Below are 18,872 nucleotides of genomic sequence, written 5' to 3'. Positions count from 1 at the left end.
GCACGAAGGCACCGGGCCGGGGCTGCCCCTCCCCGAGCGCCGTGCCCCCCCCGCGTCCCCATGTCCCCGTGTCCCCGTGTCCTCATATCCCTGTGTCCCCACATCCCTGTATCCCCATGTCCCTGTACCCCCATATCCCCGTGTCCCCATGTCCCCATGTCACCACATCCCCATATCCCTGTATCTTCGTGTTCCCGTATCCTCATGTCCCTGCGTCCCCACATCCCCACGTCCCCGTATCCTCATTTCCTTACATCCCCATATCTCCCTATCCCCGTACTCCTGTATCCCCGCATCCTCATATCCTCGTATCCTTCCATCCCCAAATCCCCACATCCCCACGTTGCTGCCCCCTGTATCCCCATGTCCCCACATCCCCTCCGTCCCTCTCCCCCATCCCCTCTCATCCCCATGTCCCTCTGTGCTCATGCCCCCAGCGTCCCCATTTCCATCGATCCCATTTCCACCCATCCCATTTCCACCCATCCCATTTCCACCCATCCCATTTCCACCCATCCCACCTCCGCTGTGACAATGCCCTCTGCGTCTCCCCATGGTCGGGGACACCCAAAGGTGCTGCCCCCAGGGGGTGGGGATACCCCACTTGGGGTGGGGGTGGTGACACAGGCGCTGTTCCCCCCCGCCCCGCAGCGCTGGCGGCCGCCTCCCCGAGTGGGGACGAGTGTGCGGAGGAGGAGGAGGATGAGCTGGAGCCGGGGCTGGACGAGGCCGAGCCGGAGCCCGACAGCGGGGCGAGGGCGGCGGGGGGGTCCCGGGGGGCCGTGCTCACACGTCGGGGCATCACTCTGCGCGTGCTGCTCCGCGATGGGCTCCTGGAGCCGGGACGTGGGGTCCTCTCCATCTACTACTTGGTGAGGGCGGCGGGGACGTGGGGACATGGGGGGGATGGGGACGTGGTGATGGGGGCATTGAGGAGGACATGGATAGGGACAATCATGGGGACATGGGTGGGGATGGGGACGTGGTGATGGGGACAGGGATGGGGACGTGGATGGGGACAATCATGGGGACATGGGTGGGGGCATGAATGGGGACATGGATGGAGACATGGCAATGGGGACATTGATGAGGACATGGATGGAGACATAGGTGGGGACGTGGATGGGGATGGGGACGTGGCAATGGGGACACTGAAGAGGACATGGAGGGGGACATGGGACATGGATGGGGGCACTGATGTGGGAATGGGTGGAAACATGGTGATAGGGACATGGATGAGGACATGGATGGGGACATGGCAGTGGGGACATGGCAATGGGGACATGGAGATAGGGTCATGGATGGGGACATGATTCTATGATTCTAGGACATGAATGGGGACATGGCAGTGGGGTCGTTGGTGGGGACATTGATGAGAACATGGGTGGGGATATGGATGGGGACACGGATGAGTGTGTGGATGGGGACATGGATGGGGACATGGTAATGGGGACACTGATAGGGACGTGGATGAGGACACGGCAGCTGGGACATGGCAATGGGGACATGGATGGGGTCGTGGATGGGGACATGATTCTATGATGCTATGACATGGAGGGGGACATGGCAATGGGGAACAGGGATGGGGACATGGATGGGGACACAGATGGGGACATGGCAATGGGGCCATGGGTGAGGATGTGGATGGGGAAATGGATGGGGACATGCAGATAGGGACATGGATGGGGACATGGCAATGGGGAACAGGGATGGGGACACAGATGGGGACATGGATGGGGACACGGCAATGGGGCCATGGGTGAGGATGTGGATGGGGAAATGGATGGGGACATGCAGGCAGGGACACGGATGGGGACATGGCAATGAGGACACGGCCCATATCGGCCCTCCCCGCTCCTCCCAGGGCAAGAAGTTTGTGGGGGACCTGGGGGCGGATGGGGCCATCACGTGGCAGGAGACGGGGCAGGTGTTCGGCTCGCCCAGCGCCTGGGCCACGCACTGCAAGCGCCTGGTGAACCCCGCCAAGAAGTCGGGCTGCGGCTGGGCCTCCGTGCGCTACAAGGGGCAGCGGCTGGACCAGTACAAGGCCGCCTGGCTGCGCCGGCACCAGCCCCACACGCCCGGCGACGAGGTGGGAACCCGGCGGTGTCCCCAGAGAGGGGTCTCAGGTCCCGGTTGGTATCGCCGAGGACAGAGCTGGGGTGTCCCCATGGGAGACCCCAAGCAGGTGCCCTGGGGACTGGCGTGTCCCCAAGGAGGGGTCTCAGGGGTCCCCGTGGGTGTCCCCAAGGTGGAGCCTTGGAGTGTCCCCAAGAAGGTGCCTCAGGTCTGCACTGGTGACCCCAAGGAGGTGTCCTGGGGCCTTGGGGTGTCCCCGGTGAGGTGTTTCAGGGGGTCCCCATGGCTGTCCCAGAGAGGTGCCTCAGGTCTCCATGGGTGTCCCCAAGGATGGGCCTGGGGTGTCCTCACGGCTGTTCCCCAGGAGGTGCCTTGGGGGGTTTCAATGTCCTCAAGGATGGTCCCTGGGGGTGGGCACGGCCCTCAGCCCCCTCCTGGCGCTCTGCCCCAGGCGCTGCCCAGTGAAGGCGAGGAGGACGAGCTGCCCGAGGAGGAGGAGGAGGAGGCCGGGGACGGCAGGACACCCGCACCAGAGCCAGCAGCCACCAAGAGAATGGAGGAGAAGAGCAAGAAGCAGCTGGGCCGCAGCGCAGCAGAGCAGGGTGAGCGGTAATGGTGGTAGAAACGGGGCGGCAGTGGCGGTAATGGGGTTATGGTGGTGGTAGTGGTGGTGGTTATGGGGTTATGGTGGTGGTAATGAGGTTATGGTGGTGGTTACGGGGTTATGGTGGTGGTAATGAGGTTACGGTGGTGGTAATGGGGTTATGGGGTTATGGTGGTGGTAATGGGGTGCTGTACACTGCTGTGCAGAGCCCACCCCCCCGGGGAGGAGGCTGGAGAGCAAGGCCCGGGCGCCCGTCCGCTACTGCACGCTGGGCACGCGCGATGCCGCCAGGTAGGGCATCACCTCCGTCACCTCTCGGGGAGCCCTCGGGGTGGGGAGGGCCGGGGGGAGCGGGGCTGCATCTCTTGCAGGAACCCGCAGACGCTGGTGGAGGTGACGTCCTTCGCCGCCATCAATAAGTTCCAGCCCTTCAACGTGGCCATCTCCAGCAACGTCCTCCTGCTGCTGGTGCGTCCCCTCCGCTGTTCGGATCTCGGGATCCCTTTTTGGGATTCTCTCTGTGCATTCCCTTTTCCTTTAGGATTTCCACAGCCACCTGACGCGCAGCGAAGTGGTGGGGTACCTGGGGGGCCGCTGGGACACCAACACGCAGCGTAGGCAGCAGGGTGGGTGGGGGGGAACGTCCCCCAGCCCCCGGCAGAGCCACCCAGCGCCGTGTCCCCGCAGTGCTGACCGTGCTGCGCGCGTTCCCGTGCCGGAGCCGCCTGGGTGACGCCGAGGCCGCGGGCGCCGTGGAGGAGGAGGTAAAGCCCCCCCGGGTGACCCCCCCGCTCCCCTCCCCCGGTGATGTCGGGGTCCGACGGTGTCCGCGTGTCCCAGATCTGCCAGAGCCTGTTCCTGCGGGGGCTGTCGCTGGTGGGCTGGTACCACAGCCACCCCTTCGGCCCCGCGCTGCCCTCCCTGCACGACATCGACGCGCAGATGGATTACCAGCTCAAGCTGCAGGGCAGCGGCAACGGCTTCCAGCCCTGCCTGGCCCTCATCTGCGGTGAGCACCCGGCCCCCGTGGGGGGGGGTCACGGCCGCATTTCCCCCCCACCAGCCCCCCCGTCTGCTCCCAGGGCCGTACTATCACGGTAACCCCGGGGTGGAGTCCAAGATCGCGCCCTTCTGGGTGATGCCGCCGCCGGAGGTGAGCGGTCCCGGTCCCCGTCCCCCGCTCGGGGCGGTCCCAGCATGGTGCTGGGCGGGTGACCCCGCTCCCCTCTCATCCAGCAACGGCCCAACGACTACGGCATCCCCATGGACGTGGAGGTGGCCTACATCCAGGACGGCTTCCTCACCAACGACGTGCTGCAGGAGATGGTGAGCGCGGGGCAGGAGCCAGGCCCTCAGCCCAAAGCCAGCCCGTGTCCCCGCCGCCCATCCTGGCCGTGGGGACAATCTACCTCCTCCATCCTCGTTTTGCTGGGGGGGGGGGGGGGGAAGGAGCACCCAGCCCCAGCGCAGCCCCCTCCCCACACCTCCAGACGCTGCTGGTGGAGTTCTACAAAGGAGCCCCCGACCTGGTGAAGTTCCAGGAGCTGTGGAGCCAGGACCAGACCTACCTGGACAAGCTGAAGGTGGGGAGTGTTTTCTGTGAGCTCGGCCCTACCCACCCCGATCCCCCTGGGAGCCGCTCGTGGTTTTATCCCACCCCGCTGCGGAGCAGAGCTGAGCCCAGCGCCGCGTTCCTCTCCGCAGGGCTCCCTGGCCTCCCGCAGCCCCAAGGACCAGAGCTTCGCCCACATCCTGGAGCAGATCTACGGCCTGCTGAGGCACAGCAGCTGAGGGGGGGAGCTGCGAGCAGCACCGTGTGGATGCGGCAGCGCCTGCTGCTCCCAGGAGCCCAGTGCAGGGACCCGGAGCCGGCAGCTGGGGGCCCAGGGCAGGGCAGCAGTGACAGGGAGGGTGGTGGCGGAGGTGGGGGACGCGTGGGGTCCCAACGCTTTCACAGTGTAACAAAGCACGGAGAAATAAATGAGAAAACACAGCGTCCCCTCTTTCACAGCAGACAGGGACGTGCAAGGGGCCCTCGGGCACAGACCCCTCTGTGCCGAGAGCACCACGCCTCCTTCAAGCCCACCCCGCGAAGCCAAGACCACGGGAAGAAGGAACTGCTTGTTTGTCAGCCACCAGCTGGGTTTATTGGTTTGGAAAAATGGAATGTTGCACTAACAGGAACTTCAGTGCTGACCAACAACACCTTCCTAACGAAAAAAGGAAACCAAGCAGCGGCGTCGAGACGAGCGTTTGGCTACGGCGTGGCAGCAGCAGTCTTGCTTTTTCGTCATCACAAATTCGAGGTGACGCTGCTTAATAAAATTCACCCCCACTGGCGTTTCGTATTAAAAAATAGATATATTTGTGTATATAGATCTGTCTAGTTGAAGCGCTGTCAGTAGCGGCGGGCGAAGCGGGGCTCGCTCGCTCTGTTCGTCCGCTCCTGGCCTGCAAACCCCCCCTGCACTCCAGCACTCGGCACCATCTGCCTCTGGTTTGGGCCTGGTGTGAAGCCTCCGCGCCTGGGAACAAGAGCAGAGACGTTGGAAACGCGGCAGGGAACGAGGCGCTGCTGCACGTCTGACAAAAGGAAGCTGCTTCGGTTTTTGGTGGTTGTTTCTTTTTTTTTTTTTTTTTTGCCACTCGCAAACCCACACTCGAGCCCCATCCCAACGTCTGACTTCGCGCTTTGGATGCGGGAATTTCTGCTGTTACTCAGACCTGGCCTTAGGAAAACGACGAGCCGCGGCGCCTTACCCTGCCAGCCCTCCTCGGTTCATCACGGGGCCTGGTCCCGGCTGACCAGGCGCGCCTCTATCACCACCTGAGCACAGAGAAACGAGAGAAAGAAGAGGTGGGGGGAGGAGAAAGGCCTTGGTGTTTTCCTACCAGAAAAGCCACATGGTCCCCAGAGTTTTAGGTGCTTTCTCGGTAGCGCTGTTAAGCTCCGCAGGCTTTAATTACCACCAGAAGTTCAGCAGCAGTAATTGATAGAAAGACCACGATCACACTGGTAAGCAGCAAGTGTACCTTGCCATCTCTCATGATCCCGTCCCATCATTCCTCCAGCCACACTGCCCTGCCATGAACGATCTTGATGCCCCTCTAACTTTCGACCATGATCTCCCCAGTCACGTCCATCTCTTAAAAAAATAAAAGAAAATCTTCTAGGTGCGTCCCTTATCGTTTTTTTCTCAGCGCAGGAGGCACGACTTTCGGAGCGACCTAGGTGCTTAGTGTCACAACAGACTGGATTAGACACGGACCAACTGCCTGGCGTGCCTGCACAGAACCGAGCGCCGTGCACCCGGGGCGTCCAGCCTGAGCCACTGCCTCGCACGGGAACCACCAGCACCGGGCTCAGCTCCCCCCGTGCCCTCCACCTGCTCAACACCTGAGCGCTAACTGCGAGCGCTGCCTCTGTGGGGCTCCCTGCAGCAGCTAACAGCACCCAACCTCCTCTGTACCAGGGAAGCTGCTTACAAAGAGCGCCTCTTCGCTCCCTGAACTCCTTACGTGTCCAGAGGGGAGAAATGCTCAAAGGAACGACGAGGAGAAGGGATTCGTGCCGTGAGACCGCTCCTGCCACCGCCCTGCGAGGGTTCACCCACTGCAGGAGCAGAGCGGCAGCGCCTCGCGTCCCTCACGCGCCGGGCACTAACCGGGTCTGCGGGGGAATCCCTCTGCCCTCGTTCATCCTGCGGTCGGAGCCGTAACCCCAGGCATCGCGGGAATCCCGCGCGTGGCGCTCGGGCGCTCCGTGCCGCTCATCCGGGTAATGCTGCAAGGCAAGCGGGACGGTTACAGCCAGAGCTGCCAGCAGCTTCCTTCCTGCCAGCAGCACCGCGTCTCCTCGGAGGCTGCTGCTGCACAGAGTTCAGAACTTAAAGCAGCAGCTGGCTCGTGCTTCACTGGTTCCCCTGTTGCTACCCCCTGCAGTTCACCCCGGACACGAGTTTAGTTTCACAGCACAGCTCGTGCTCCTGCTGTCAGTGGGTGCAGATCTTTTCTTTTAACAGAATGTCTGCATTTTTTCCCCCTCTGCAGAAAAATAAAATCTTTCTACATCCTGCTAAGGTGCATGTGAGAGAAGGGAACGCCGGGCAGATACGCACGCAGCGCTGCAGGAACCAGCTCCTGCCACATCACAGACAGCTGGGGCTGCAAGCACCTCTCACCACACATCACCTCCTGGTGCAGCACTCAGGACTTCTGAGGGAACACAAGCTCGCCTCAACCCCAGCAGCAGTTCCATTGGAACTTGTTTAAAATGAAGCTGTTACGTGGACACGACCCACCTGCCCATCTCGATCTGGTATTCCTCTTGAACCTTCTCTCCTGGAAGGAAAGAAAGGCTCAGTTAAACCAGCACAGCCGTAATTCTGGTGGTTGTGTGAAGCAGTGCGTGGACCTTTGTACCGGGAAGGTTCTAAGCCTGGGAACGCCTGCACCTGTTTAGCTGCAGCACACTGAGATGAGTTTTGGTTTCAGTAGGCACGCATACAAAGAGATCAAAGTAAGACTTATAGCAATGAGTAATTCAGCTGTCACCGAGGCATGGCGGAGGACAAGGCCGGACCTGGAGCCAAGGAAGAACAGAGTGAACCCACCAGCACCAGAAACGAGTTACAAGCAAAAGCAAAGTGGGACAGCTCCTCCCAGAGCTCCTCGGAGAGCAAACCAAAGCACCTGCAGCACTGTGCAGAGCACTTCTGCAGTCTGTGGGATTAAAGGCAGCGTAAGCTAGGCCGTGAAGAAGTAGGGAAAGTGTTAAAGCAAAAGGAAATCTTTAAATCTTGGATCGAAGAAAAGCACGAGGCTCGCTGCTTTGTTTTCAGCACTGTTCAAGCCATGAGTAAAGCAGAAAGACACCGAGATTCCTTCAAGGTACGGGAAGGAGAGCGTCTGCCTTGCGCTGACCTGTCCAAGGAATGATCCTGGTATCGGCCGCGATCCCTGTGGTCGAAGTCGTGGAAGCGGTCCTGGCGAACAAACTCGGAGTGGTACCTGTCATCCAGCGCCATGCGCTTCGCCTCCGGCCAGTACGGATCATCTCGCCTGCAAGAGAGGAAACAAACCCTGTGCAGTCTTCCTGTCTCCATCTCCCGAGCGAGACCTTGAGATCCAACCACATTCAATCCAATTATTCTACCAGTTACTTGTGATTTGTAATTAAAACCCCTGGAGGGTTAAGCTGCCGCCGCATTTGTTTCAGGACTGGAGCTTGCTGCATCAGTGCCACACGAGAAGTGGAACATCAGCAGGGGCAGACAGGAGAACAAGCACCCGCTCCTGCTGGCATCCCTGACAGTTTAGAATCCCAGAATCGTCCAAGCTGGAGAAGACCAAGTGCAACCATCAGCCTGGCCTACTGGGTGCATCTCTGAGCCACGTCCTGTGCCATGCCCACACATCTTTAATACCTGCCCATACGGGGACCCCGCCCTGGTAGCCCGTTCCAACACCCGACCGCTCTCTCCATGAAGAAATTCTGCTTGATTTCCAATCTAACCCTCCTCCACCACAACCTGACGCTGTTTTCCTGCATCCTTATCTACACAGGATTTCTATTCTCAGTCAGTCCCCTATAGGAAATCGCCCATTATCGTAGCAGCTTTGAAAGAATTAACTTGTGCCTACGCATACCTCGGTGTGACTTCAGCTTTTTCTGAAGATCAACACTGAAATATTAACAGCAACGTGTCAGTAAGCGTTTGGCTGGGAGCCCCGGCAGCAGTTTTAGTGAGAGCACTCACAAATGACACACGCTTTAGAACGCTCTGTCTGCAGGTGGACGTGGCCAGAGCCTGACTTCTCGCAGTGACAGGTACCTGCCATCATCGTACGGCCTCCTCATGGCAGATCTCCGCTCCTGCTCGTAGCGCAGCTGCTCCTGCTGCCGCCGCAGCTCTTCCCTCTCCCGCTGGATTCGCTCCTGCTCTCTCCTCCTCTCCTGCTCGATGTGCATTCTCTCCCTCTCCAATCTCTCCCTCTCCAAGCGCTCTCTGTCAAGACGCTGCCTTTGAAATTCAAGTCGCTCCCGCTCTCTCTGGAGCCTCTGCCTTTCATCCCGCTCGTGAATGGCCTGCAGGCGCTGCTCTCGTTCTCGCCTTTCTCTCTCTCTAATTGAAAACCAAACAGTTTTGTTTTTCAGTCAATTATCTCGAGGCTTTATTGCTCGTTTCTGTTAGTTTGCCTTTCAAAACAAAAATTATGTTCTTCCCAATAGCTGATTAAATATAAATGGTCTCTCCTCAACTAAACCAAAGCCGCTTAATAAAAAAGAGTCCCTGTAAATGAAAGAAGTCAAGTCAAGCATTCTATCTAAGTAACACAGCTGCTGTACGCTGGGTTGAGAAAGTTTTTGTAGAGCATAGCGTGTCCTAATGCAGAACTCTGACAAATAAGGTGCTTAGAAAGCATTTCAAAACCTTCAGGGAGAACACAAGTATTACGAAACTCAATTCTGATGGAGCAGAACGCGGGAGCTGGAAGTGCCTACAGAAGTTACCACTCAACAGCAGCCTCCTCAGAAGCACGAGCTTGGAGACGCCTGGTTCCACTAACAAGAATTCACCATTAATTCATCATTGGATCTGTTCAAGCCACAGCTCAGCATCAAAGTGACTTGAGCAAGGGCCTGCACAGAGCCACACTGAGCCCTGTTCCAAACACAGCTAGGGAGGCACGAAGCACCGCGCCCACGGCGCCGAGCCGAAGCCAGCACTCACCGGCGCCTCTCCGTTTCCCTGATCTCTCGCTCCCTCTGCCGCTGCCGCTCACGTTCCCGCTGCTCCTTGATTTTATCAAACGACAAGATATCTTGCTTCTCCTTGCTCTCGGATTTGCGGTCCTGGCTTTTCGTGCTCTGCGTTAAATCCAAGGGATACGTCAGCTAAACACAGCGCGCCCGTAGCTACAAGGCCCAGGCAAAACGCCCGCTTCATGTTAACCCACAGGAGGCCATCGCTCCTCCTAGAGGTAAATAGCATCACAACTCCATGGAAAAGTTGGTGAGAAGCACCCACAATTTGGCTACAACTTCTACAGAGCGTAACTGCTTATAAATATTAGAGGCACATGACCCGGGCTGCACTGGTGGTAAGTGATACCCCACTGTAAAGGTCACCGGTCACCACCCTCGTTGAAATGGATCATCGTAGCACCACTGTCAAATTACAGTTCTACTTCCTCAGCCCCGGCAGCAGCAACTGCAAGGAGGTGACACACCAGTACGTGCCTTCATGGTGCAACTGACACCGTAATGCTTCATCAAATATTGCACGAGTCAACTGCTCCCCACATGCAAGGGGAAAAAAAACTCCCCAGCCACAACTCAGGTGAAATCATTTACACCTGCTTTTACACAGAAGAGTTCATGGAGCTGTGCTTACCCTCTCCTTGGAGGCTGACGTTTTCACACTAATAACGGGTTCTCCTTTAGATTTATCCATTACCACTGTCCTTTCAGTTCCTCGACTTGCTAGAAAGCAAAGGCACTCAAGAATAAACAATACTCCAGGTGTTCAGAAATTCTCACAAGAGCTTTAAACCATCAAGATATTAAGCAATAAAGACTTATTTTACCAAGGTTCTTAAATGACTTATAAAGTATCCGTGATTGAAACAGCTTACCAGCCATCTGCTAAGCTGGGGCAGAGGGCAGTGAAGTTTGCACAATATTTCAGTGAAGAAGCATTTTCTAGCAGGGATGGTGGTTACAAGAAAGCAAATTGAAACTTATTTTTATGGCTACAAAACACATACTTCTGCCAGAGTTAATGATATACAAGCTTCTTCACAGCTGCTCAGACTGCACGGATATTCTGAAACAAGTATACTCGTGAACGTACCTGATTTGCTCGCCCTGGATCGATCAGAGGCCCCAGCTTTCTGCTCCTCTTTCTCTTTCCCCTCTTTCTCATCTTTTGAATCTTTCTCCGATTTCTTCGCATCATCTTTTTTGTCAGCCTTCTCCTCCTTTTTAACACCAGCAGACCTACAGGCAAACGTCGCTTTAATAGAAAACCTGACAGAAAGCACCAAGTAACCACTCCTAGTGATCAAGTCAAAAGAAAAAGGCATTCCAAAAAGCACTCCCATGCTGCTGAGCAGTGGCAGCAGGCCATGGTGTCCTCGTACAGGTGCTGGAGAGCAGCAAACAGTGCTCTGCTAAGGCTGCCTGGAAGTGACAAACTACAGATGATCCTTCTCAGCATGCGGAGAGCGCGAGTGCTAGAAATACAAATCTTCTCTTCTGCATTTAAAGTTCCTGCATAGCACAGGGAGAAGGGGGCTCACCCAGCTACAGGCTGAGCTCCACCAGAAGAGAAGCTTTTACAAACAAATACTTGTGCATCTGATGCAAAGAGCTCAGCCTGCCACTCCTTTACCAGGTCTTTTGTTACTCGATGGGAGTTAGTTACTACCTCATGGCAAAACGCCTCTCTCAAAAAGACAAGACCACCTGAAGAACAAAGTATGGGGATCTTGCTTACTCATCATTCAGGCTATCAAAAGAAGATTTGTCAGTTCAGCCACAGAATCACTAAGGCTGGAAAAGCCACTGAGACCATCTAGTCCAACCACCAAAGAGCAAAACAAACCGGAATCAGATCAGAGGACAAAATCCTGATTTAACAAATATTGCTTTATGTGAAGAGTGACATTATCTCACACAACTGGCGTGTTTTGTTACAGAACCCTAAAGCTCTCCCTGTTTTTTAACAGAGGACCAATTAAGATGCACTTATGGCTATTTCTCCCAGTTTTTTTCCCACTATGATTCCCACTCCAGATGCAGCAAGTAGCAAATCAAGACTTACTGCAATTACTGTCCCCTTTTGCCTCATGGCTGCGTTTCAAACGAGCCGTCTTTAAACACAGGAAATATATATCAAAAAAAGGAACACACAAAACACTTTACTTCTCGGATTTGGAATCTGCAGAGTGGTGCCTGTCCTTGTCCTTCCGTGCTTCACCTTCCTTTCTGTCCGAAGGCTTTTTCCCAGCTGGTTCATTTTTCGCCTAGAATTTCAGCAAGAAGTGTTTTTAACAATAAAACACAGGCACTAAATTGCACCTTCCTTCCCAACACCATCACACGGAGCCACCACCGACCTTCTCCACAGAAATCATCTTCCCGTGCAGCTCTGTCCTGTGGAGGTGATTAATGCACTTGGTGGCTTCTTCAGACGTGGACATCGTCACGAAGCCGTAGCAGCGAGAACCCGGGCTGCGAGCATTTGTCACCACTTTTGCACCAACCACCTGCAGGGGAAAAAAAAAAAACCCACCATTCTGTGTTAGCAGAAGCAAGGGCAAAGAAATTCGAACCAACCACGTGAGCAGCTCTGTTTAATAGCACAGTGTCTGCTCACTTTTAGTGTGTAGGAAACATTCCTGTCACAGTGTTTCACTGGCACTCCCAGACAGCAGCACCAAGCTCATCTCAGAAGCAGTAAAAGACAGTGTATCATTTTAACCTGACACAAACACTGCTGGGCCCAGGGGGCTCTGAAAGTGCCTCAACTAAGCTGGACTTCACAAAATATCCAAGAATCCTGTGATGGTTTGTGGAACTGATTTGGTGATACAGCTCTGGAAAGAGAGGTCACCATAAAACCACAGCACTTTAAAAGGTGCTGAGGAGGAGGCTAATTTAAAAACACATAAGCAGGAAAATAATATAATTCATCTGCCTTTTCTTAGGAGACATCTCTGTCAGTTTCTATCCACAAATGTCTACGTGTGAGAGTGCAGAAGCAAGCACGCAGTGACACAAACATGGAATACCACACCCAGAGGAGCAGGAGGAAGGGGAGGTGGTCTTGGCTAGAGCTGCCCTCCGTAAGTGCTACACTGACATCCAGAAGTGCCTTATTTTTAGAGCAGCTGCGCAGGGATTCTCTAAAACATCTCTTTTCCTTTTGTCCCATCACAGACAACGTTACTTGTGAGATTTATTACTTCCAGATACAGCGTTTCAATAGAAAACAGGAAAAGTTAAATGCTTAGTCCACCCAGTTATTAGAAAAAAACTGCAGCTAAGCTCTAGGTCATCCTAGGAAACAGATTAACTATTTGTTAGCTCGCATACCCACCACGCACCTTCCCGTACTTGCTGAAAAGATTCTTCAAGTCCGTTGCTCTCGTGGAGGATGAGAGACCACTGACCCAGAGATTTCTGCCAGAACCACTGCCTGCACGGCCTGAGTGAAGAGAAAAAGCCCAACATCAAAGACCAAGCAACCACCACGTACACAACAAAGCGGCAGTGAGAAAACAGCTGCTCTACAACTCTACTCTTTCCCCTCCTGCTTAAACCTCTTCAAGCACAATAGTAATTTTACTGCTTCCAAACCGTTCCCACTTAAAAACAGCAGACAGATTGGGGCCTTCAACAATTAGCTTTTGAACTCCATGTTTGAATAGCCCTCATGAGTTTTCACCTGCACACAGGCCTCCTTCCATTCTAATCGATTTGAAGAGAACGATAAAGTATTAAAAGTTAATTCAAAACCAACTTTTTTCAGTTTGTATTTTTATTTTCTAACGGAAAAAGCATACCTTTCTCATCCTTGGAGGCTTGCTTTGTATCTCTGTCCTCCTCAACAGGGCTAAAGACAAAACAACACGTTATTCAACCCAGCGTAAAATAAATAAGTCTAGATTGCACACTAGAGTGTTATACCTACCAGTAAAAATTATTTCTGAAATAAAAGGTACCATTGCAAATTTTTGGAAGACTGACTGGAAATATGGGACACGTATACTTAAGAAGACAATTAATTCTGTTTTGCAGATGACAGAAATTAGAATAATTTAAGAAAACAACCTTTGAAGGTTGAGGAAGGAAAGAAATCAAACCCTCTGTGCTTAAAGAAAACAACAACTCTGCACAAGGAGAAATAAAACCGATTCTTTAGCAATAGGCTACAATTTCAGCAGGCGTGGTGGCCAATTGAAGGAAACAGCTTATTCGCATCACTTAACGACCCATGACAAAAGATAGCATCTGGTCTATAACGGAGAAAAAACAAACCTCTTTTTCTGATCACCGCCCTCACTGGCTGAGGACTCTTTAGTAGCAGGGGATTCCTCTGAATTAGCTTTGTCTTCTGTTTTCTTGCCTTCTTCTTTGCTATCTTTGCCTTCGGGGCCTGCGCCTCTCTCCGCTGTTTCCCCACTAGAGGCTTCCAGGCCTTGGCAGCGCTTGCTACTCTGATCGCTTACGCTCTCTACTACTAAAGAGCCAGAGTCCAGCTTCTCTTCCTCTATTGTCTGTTCACTTGTCTCCCCTTTTGCTACTACTAAACGCTTTGCCTCCTTCCTTGCCATAGCTTGTGCCGATTTGCTGTCCAAATCTAAAGCATCTTCCTCCGACTGAGCGGCACCAAGAGCGTCCTCTTCCTCTGCTAGCCTCTTGCCTGGCACCACGTTACTTGCTTCCTGTGCATGGGGCTGCTCCGCTTCGGAGGTTTCTTCGTTAAGGAGCTCAGATTTACAAGTTTCCCCCAAAATGTCGAGTATTTTCTCATTTTCTACGGATTTAACAGGAATAGAATGGCACAAGGTTTAATCACCAGGGAAATACAGCAATCACAAACGTGGAACTGGCATGGCTGCCACACTAACACCAAGAGAACGCCTAAGCTACACAGAGATTGGAAAACCCTAGTGTACACAGTGTTACAAGTACTACGCTCACTGCACTCTGACACACTACCGCATCAGCCCTCACACGTTAACAGGGAAGAAAAATCCCCCCCCAGATTTAACAAAAACCTTCTGGCTCATCCTTGATCCTCTTCGTGGAACCGTTCCGCTCTGTTTCTTCTCTAGTTAGCTTCCAAAGTCCAAGACGCTTAACTGAACATAGCAAAGCACTGAGAGTTCAATTTCCAATTTTCTGTGGTGTTCTTTTAGCAGACAGTCCAACGTGAAACCTGGGCTTCTTCTGACAGCAGACGAGCGTGTTTGCAGTCCAGAAACCAAACATGATCTGTAGGAAGCTCCCGTGATGGCACTGTATTCCTTCTTCTGGAGTCCAGTCACTCTAAGTTCTGTACCAACACCTTCCAATACCTGCACTCCTGTATTTATATTCACAGAACTAGAGTACAGCGTGATATCACAAGATCTGTTTTAGGCTCAGAACCTTTGTGTCTTTAAGGCTCGCTCTTTAACTCCATGGTAGCTCTACACAACTATTGCATCACGTTAAATACACGTTTTCATAAGCTGTCATCCACAGATCTGGTGATATGACCGGGTTTCCAATCTCTATGACCCTGCATGACCTGGTTTCTCCATCATAATAATGTACACTACAGTAACGAATTTAAAAGTAAATAGGGATACAAAAAAAGATTAAATGAAGAATTAAACTGTTTCAAAGCCCTGACTTTTTTTTTAATTTTTTCAAAAACAGTACCTGGCTCCAAAGGTAGTTCTTCAATTTCCTGTGGGGAAGGGGGAAGAGAAGTATCAGTACTCAATAAAAGGCCAAGATGCCATCCAGCATGGAGCACATCCCATTTCCTCACCAAGAGGATCAGGGAAGAGCTGCTATGGTTCACCTGATCTCAGGTCTGAAACCACTGCGTTTTAAATTCATTTCTCACAAGATGGCTTCATGTTACTTTTTAAGGTTTTTGCTCTTTACGAAGTTTGTATGACGCGCATTACAGCCTTTCATTTGTAAAGAACAGGTCAGCATTTACCTTTATTTCAATTAATTCAGATGAAGCGGCATCAAAACTGTTTCCAACGTCTTCAACCTCCACCTGGAGAAAGTGAAGAACAGACACCCCATCACCTACCAAATAATGGCATTGTAAATGAAACCTGGATGAGAAATCAAAGGCTGGACATGACTTTCACTGGCCACTGATGTTATGCAAAAATCTCTAAGGCCCAAAAGAAGCAACGAGGTTAAAAACTGACTGATGGCTGCAACACTGCTTCCCCATCCCCGCTGACTGAAGCCCTCAGTACCTCTGAAATATGGTTTGCCTCACAAAAAATCTTGTAAGAACGTCAATTCTTACTGCAGCATTTCTGTTATTCCCTATGGCAAACAAAGAACCAAGAAGTCTCTGTGACTAGACAATTACATACTGAGAAAAGACTGCAGGAGTTGACCTAGATTCTGTCTCTTTCCTCACTGGAAAAAAAAAACCCTACTTTCTCAGTATTCACATTCGTCTTGAGGGCAGGGGGAATGCTGGAGGATAGAGCTAAGGTTACTTCTGTAACTTTCAGAGTTGGGAGGGAAGAAAAAAGTACCCACTTGGGAAGCTTACAGACCGGGCTGATGGAACAATGCACATATTTCCCTATCAGACTGGATACAAATAACTTCCTTCATGTGTTTTGTGGTATGCTTCAGGAGGTAAACCCTTGACTTAAAGGAAAATCGTCTTCTAGCCCAAATGAGTAGTGTTGTAAGGTCAGGCAACAGCCAGACACACATGGAAAACCAATATCAAAATACTTGTAACACTGAAGCAACTGCAAGGCCATATCTCAACAAAAAAGAAGCATCTAGAATATGAATATAATGCTGCTATGCAGCCGAATTAGGAAAAACATACAAAGACTGCAGCCTTATTTACCTCTACGTAAAGGAAAGATATGAAAACATGAATGGAAGTAGAAAGTGAAGCACTGAGTTCAGAACATTATTAAAATATTGCTTCCCAGACTACATATGATATCTATGTACACATGATGCACACATAAAGCACCAAAGCGTTTAAAATCAAGAGTGATATTTCCCCAAATATGTAAAGGAATAAAAAGCAACGATAAAGAGAACCAACAGACCCCAAATTGTTTCAACTACTCTTTAGCTACTGTTGCACTACTGAATTTGAAAAACAAAACACACAAACAAGCATAAAACAAAAAAAATCTGATTTCACACACATAAGAGATGCATACCATCATTACTGGTATTTCTCTTGTTTCTTCTTTAATTTCTGAAAATTGTGGGGATGCCTCCAAGTTACCTACAGCATAGTCTGTAGGCTGATCTGGAAGTTCTTTCATTTCTGCATCAGCATTTTCTTTACTATCAGACAGTGAGTCAAGAATATTATCAGCACTGTAATCCTCTCCGCAATCTACAGCATTGCCATTATCTATTTCAGCTTCATCTAACACACTAATATCCATCATGTCAATATCTTGCAAGTTATCCAAACTTGCTTCAATATCCTCCTGTAAAAAGAAAAAAAGTACATATAATAGTCATTGTAACTCGGAAGCAATGCTATTATTACTTCACTTCCAACACAGCTTCGCATACCTGTCCATCTCCAGAATCCTCCTCCAGGCCGTTGTCTTCAGCTCCCTCCTCGTCTGGTCTACGTCCTAATGACATTGATTGTTAGAATGTCAGAATTACGAATATATAATTTTCAAGTTACATACTTTCATCACAACAGGTATTCCATTCTATTTGGTGACCCACTTCTTCCTCATTTTCCAAAACTGAGTGTTTTTATACGTTCTCTCCCAGTAAGATGGTACAGTCTGAGGTCTGACACAGGTTTTGAGCAGCACCACTGCGTACCCCTTACAACATCTGACTCAGTAGAATTTGCAGTTATTTATCTCAAATATTCATTTCCTCAGAGGCGTTTACAGGAAGGAAGGAAAAAAAAAACAAAAGGAAAAAACAAGGAAAACTGTCTGTATCCAAATCTGGCAAGCACTGCGATTGCAAAATGTTCAGCATCAGTGCCAAAATTAAACCAAACACTTTCCCAAAAGGAAAAGCAAACTGACGGGAAAACAAACAAGCAAGATTCTGGTTAATGGAGAAGAACTGCTAGAAAACCCAAAGAGAAGAGAGGCAGAAATCCTCCCTGAATCCCTTATACCTTTGCTGCTTCTTTTTGGAGTTCTCTTGACTGTGTTTTCGGAGATCACTGGTATTTCATCGGGATTCCCCCCTTCCTCCTCAATGGCCTATGGAAAGGAACAGACAAAGGTAGGCATTAGGAGGGATAACATTTCTGTGCTTCTATGACAGGACGGGAGGACACGGTCCCCAGCTGCAGCAGGGGAAGGGGTCACCAACCCCGGAGCTGCCTGAGAACCGCAGAGATGTGGCACTGAGGGATGTGACAGCGGGCACCGTGGAATGGGTTGGAAAAGCTCTCTCAGATCACCAAGCCCAACCTTAACGGCTGCACGACTCTACTTGCAGCAGCGCACAGGTAACGGAGTGCTGCCCTGATCCCTGCAGGACCGCCCCAACCTTGGGATATCCCGTGATTTTACGCCGTCTCCAAAGCTTGCATCCCACAGAGAGCGCGCAGAGCCGCCTGCGCGCTCCTGAAGCGCCAAACACAGATTACAACACAGCGTGCGCGCTACCAGCAATAAATAAATAAGTAAATAAATAAATCAACGCCACAAAAAGCGCACACAGCCGTACACTCAGGGGCCCAGCGATGCAGGCACGGGACCGCTCCCTCATGGCGCAGCCCCGCTCCCTCAGCGCCGCTTTGGCGCCATTTTCCCCTCAGCGCCGCGCACGCGCCGTGTGAGCGCCCCCCCCTCCCCCCTCCCTGGGGGCAGCGCTCCCGCTCACCTTCCTGAGCCGCTCCGTCAGGACGCTCTTGTTCCCACCGCTATCCAAATTGCGGCGCTTCAGCTCCGCCCGCAGATCTATCACGCGCAGCTCGCTCAGCCGCCGGGTTTCGGGCTCCGATCCGGGCGCTCCGCACCCGCTCAAAGGCACGTACTCGCCCTGCCCGGCCGCTGAGTGACTCTCCGCCATAGGGCCGTTGTTTCGACCGAAAACGACGAGTGAAAACAACGGCGCGAACCACGGTTAAAACACAAAATGGTGGCGAAAGCGCCGAGAAGAAGGGGAGAGAGAGACAGCGCAGCCCGCACGCGCGGAGAGCCCACAACCCTGACTGAGGGGCGAAGCGCACGCGCAGGAAAGATGCCACACGCTCCGCAGTTGCGCATGCGCAGTGCTACACTTGGCCCCACGGCGCAGGCGCAGTAGTAGGTTTTGGCGTCGCCGCGCAGCCGCACTTTGTCTCAGGGTGCAGGCGCATGCGCAGTGGCTCGCGAGCCGCCCTCAGGCGCGCACGGAGCGCATCGTCGTGCTTCGCGTCTCCCTCAGGCTCCGCCTTCCCCCTCCCTCCGCCATTCGTCG

General features: G+C 52.5%; 2 protein-coding genes across 7 annotated transcripts in view; one reads left to right on the top strand and one right to left on the bottom strand.

The window, feature by feature from the left end:
* MPND (MPN domain containing) overlaps positions 1 to 4,676 on the top strand; it is a 5,292-nt gene extending 616 nt beyond the window's left edge. The window contains exons 2-13 of the mRNA XM_021379007.1: positions 438 to 872; positions 1,865 to 2,092; positions 2,531 to 2,681; positions 2,890 to 2,974; positions 3,055 to 3,151; positions 3,225 to 3,297; positions 3,371 to 3,447; positions 3,524 to 3,692; positions 3,766 to 3,836; positions 3,920 to 4,009; positions 4,174 to 4,266; positions 4,388 to 4,676. Coding sequence (XP_021234682.1) covers positions 438 to 872; positions 1,865 to 2,092; positions 2,531 to 2,681; positions 2,890 to 2,974; positions 3,055 to 3,151; positions 3,225 to 3,297; positions 3,371 to 3,447; positions 3,524 to 3,692; positions 3,766 to 3,836; positions 3,920 to 4,009; positions 4,174 to 4,266; positions 4,388 to 4,474 — 1,656 coding nt within the window. The 3' untranslated portion in view covers positions 4,475 to 4,676. The remainder of the gene's footprint in view (positions 1 to 437; positions 873 to 1,864; positions 2,093 to 2,530; positions 2,682 to 2,889; positions 2,975 to 3,054; positions 3,152 to 3,224; positions 3,298 to 3,370; positions 3,448 to 3,523; positions 3,693 to 3,765; positions 3,837 to 3,919; positions 4,010 to 4,173; positions 4,267 to 4,387) is intronic.
* On the bottom strand, positions 5,025 to 18,804 carry LOC110388936 (scaffold attachment factor B1-like). Of its 6 annotated transcripts, none has more exons than XM_021378732.1 (21): positions 18,294 to 18,804; positions 17,578 to 17,665; positions 17,001 to 17,065; positions 16,634 to 16,912; positions 15,412 to 15,474; positions 15,123 to 15,150; positions 13,731 to 14,229; positions 13,256 to 13,305; positions 12,797 to 12,897; positions 11,807 to 11,956; positions 11,613 to 11,713; positions 10,540 to 10,685; positions 10,081 to 10,169; positions 9,418 to 9,554; positions 8,518 to 8,808; positions 7,607 to 7,744; positions 6,985 to 7,024; positions 6,349 to 6,467; positions 5,717 to 5,829; positions 5,444 to 5,510; positions 5,025 to 5,208 (listed from the first exon to the last, which is right to left on the bottom strand). In XM_021378732.1, the coding sequence occupies exons 1-21, from the start codon at positions 18,480 to 18,482 to the stop codon at positions 5,082 to 5,084; spliced, it is 2,880 nt and encodes a 959-aa protein (XP_021234407.1). In that variant the 5' UTR covers positions 18,483 to 18,804; the 3' UTR covers positions 5,025 to 5,081. The 6 variants fall into 6 exon arrangements, 4 of the variants coding, with proteins under 4 accessions (XP_021234407.1, XP_021234408.1, XP_021234409.1 ...); XM_021378733.1 differs by lacking the exon at positions 18,294 to 18,804 and adding an exon at positions 18,138 to 18,194; XR_002433024.1 differs by lacking the exon at positions 5,717 to 5,829 and adding an exon at positions 8,333 to 8,367 and having other exon boundaries at positions 5,134 to 5,208.

Source organism: Numida meleagris, chromosome 27, assembly GCF_002078875.1.
Source record: "Numida meleagris isolate 19003 breed g44 Domestic line chromosome 27, NumMel1.0, whole genome shotgun sequence".
Classification (NCBI taxonomy): Eukaryota; Metazoa; Chordata; class Aves; order Galliformes; family Numididae; genus Numida; species Numida meleagris.
The sequence above is the reverse complement of the archived record's forward strand: the minus strand, read 5'-3'. Positions and strand labels throughout refer to the sequence as shown.

Bases quoted from the DNA above. Each gene is read 5' to 3' on its own strand.
- LOC110388936 (XM_021378732.1), bottom strand. From the start codon at position 18,482: ATGGCGGAGAGTCACTCAGCGGCCGGGCAGGGCGAGTACGTGCCTTTG. The intron at 11,714-11,806 runs GTCGGTGGTGGC...CTGAAATTCTAG, and splicing joins AGATGATTTCTGTGGAGAAG to GCGAAAAATGAACCAGCTGG. The intron at 5,511-5,716 runs GTACACTTGCTG...CTCTGTGCTCAG, and splicing joins GGATCATGAGAGATGGCAAG to GTGGTGATAGAGGCGCGCCT.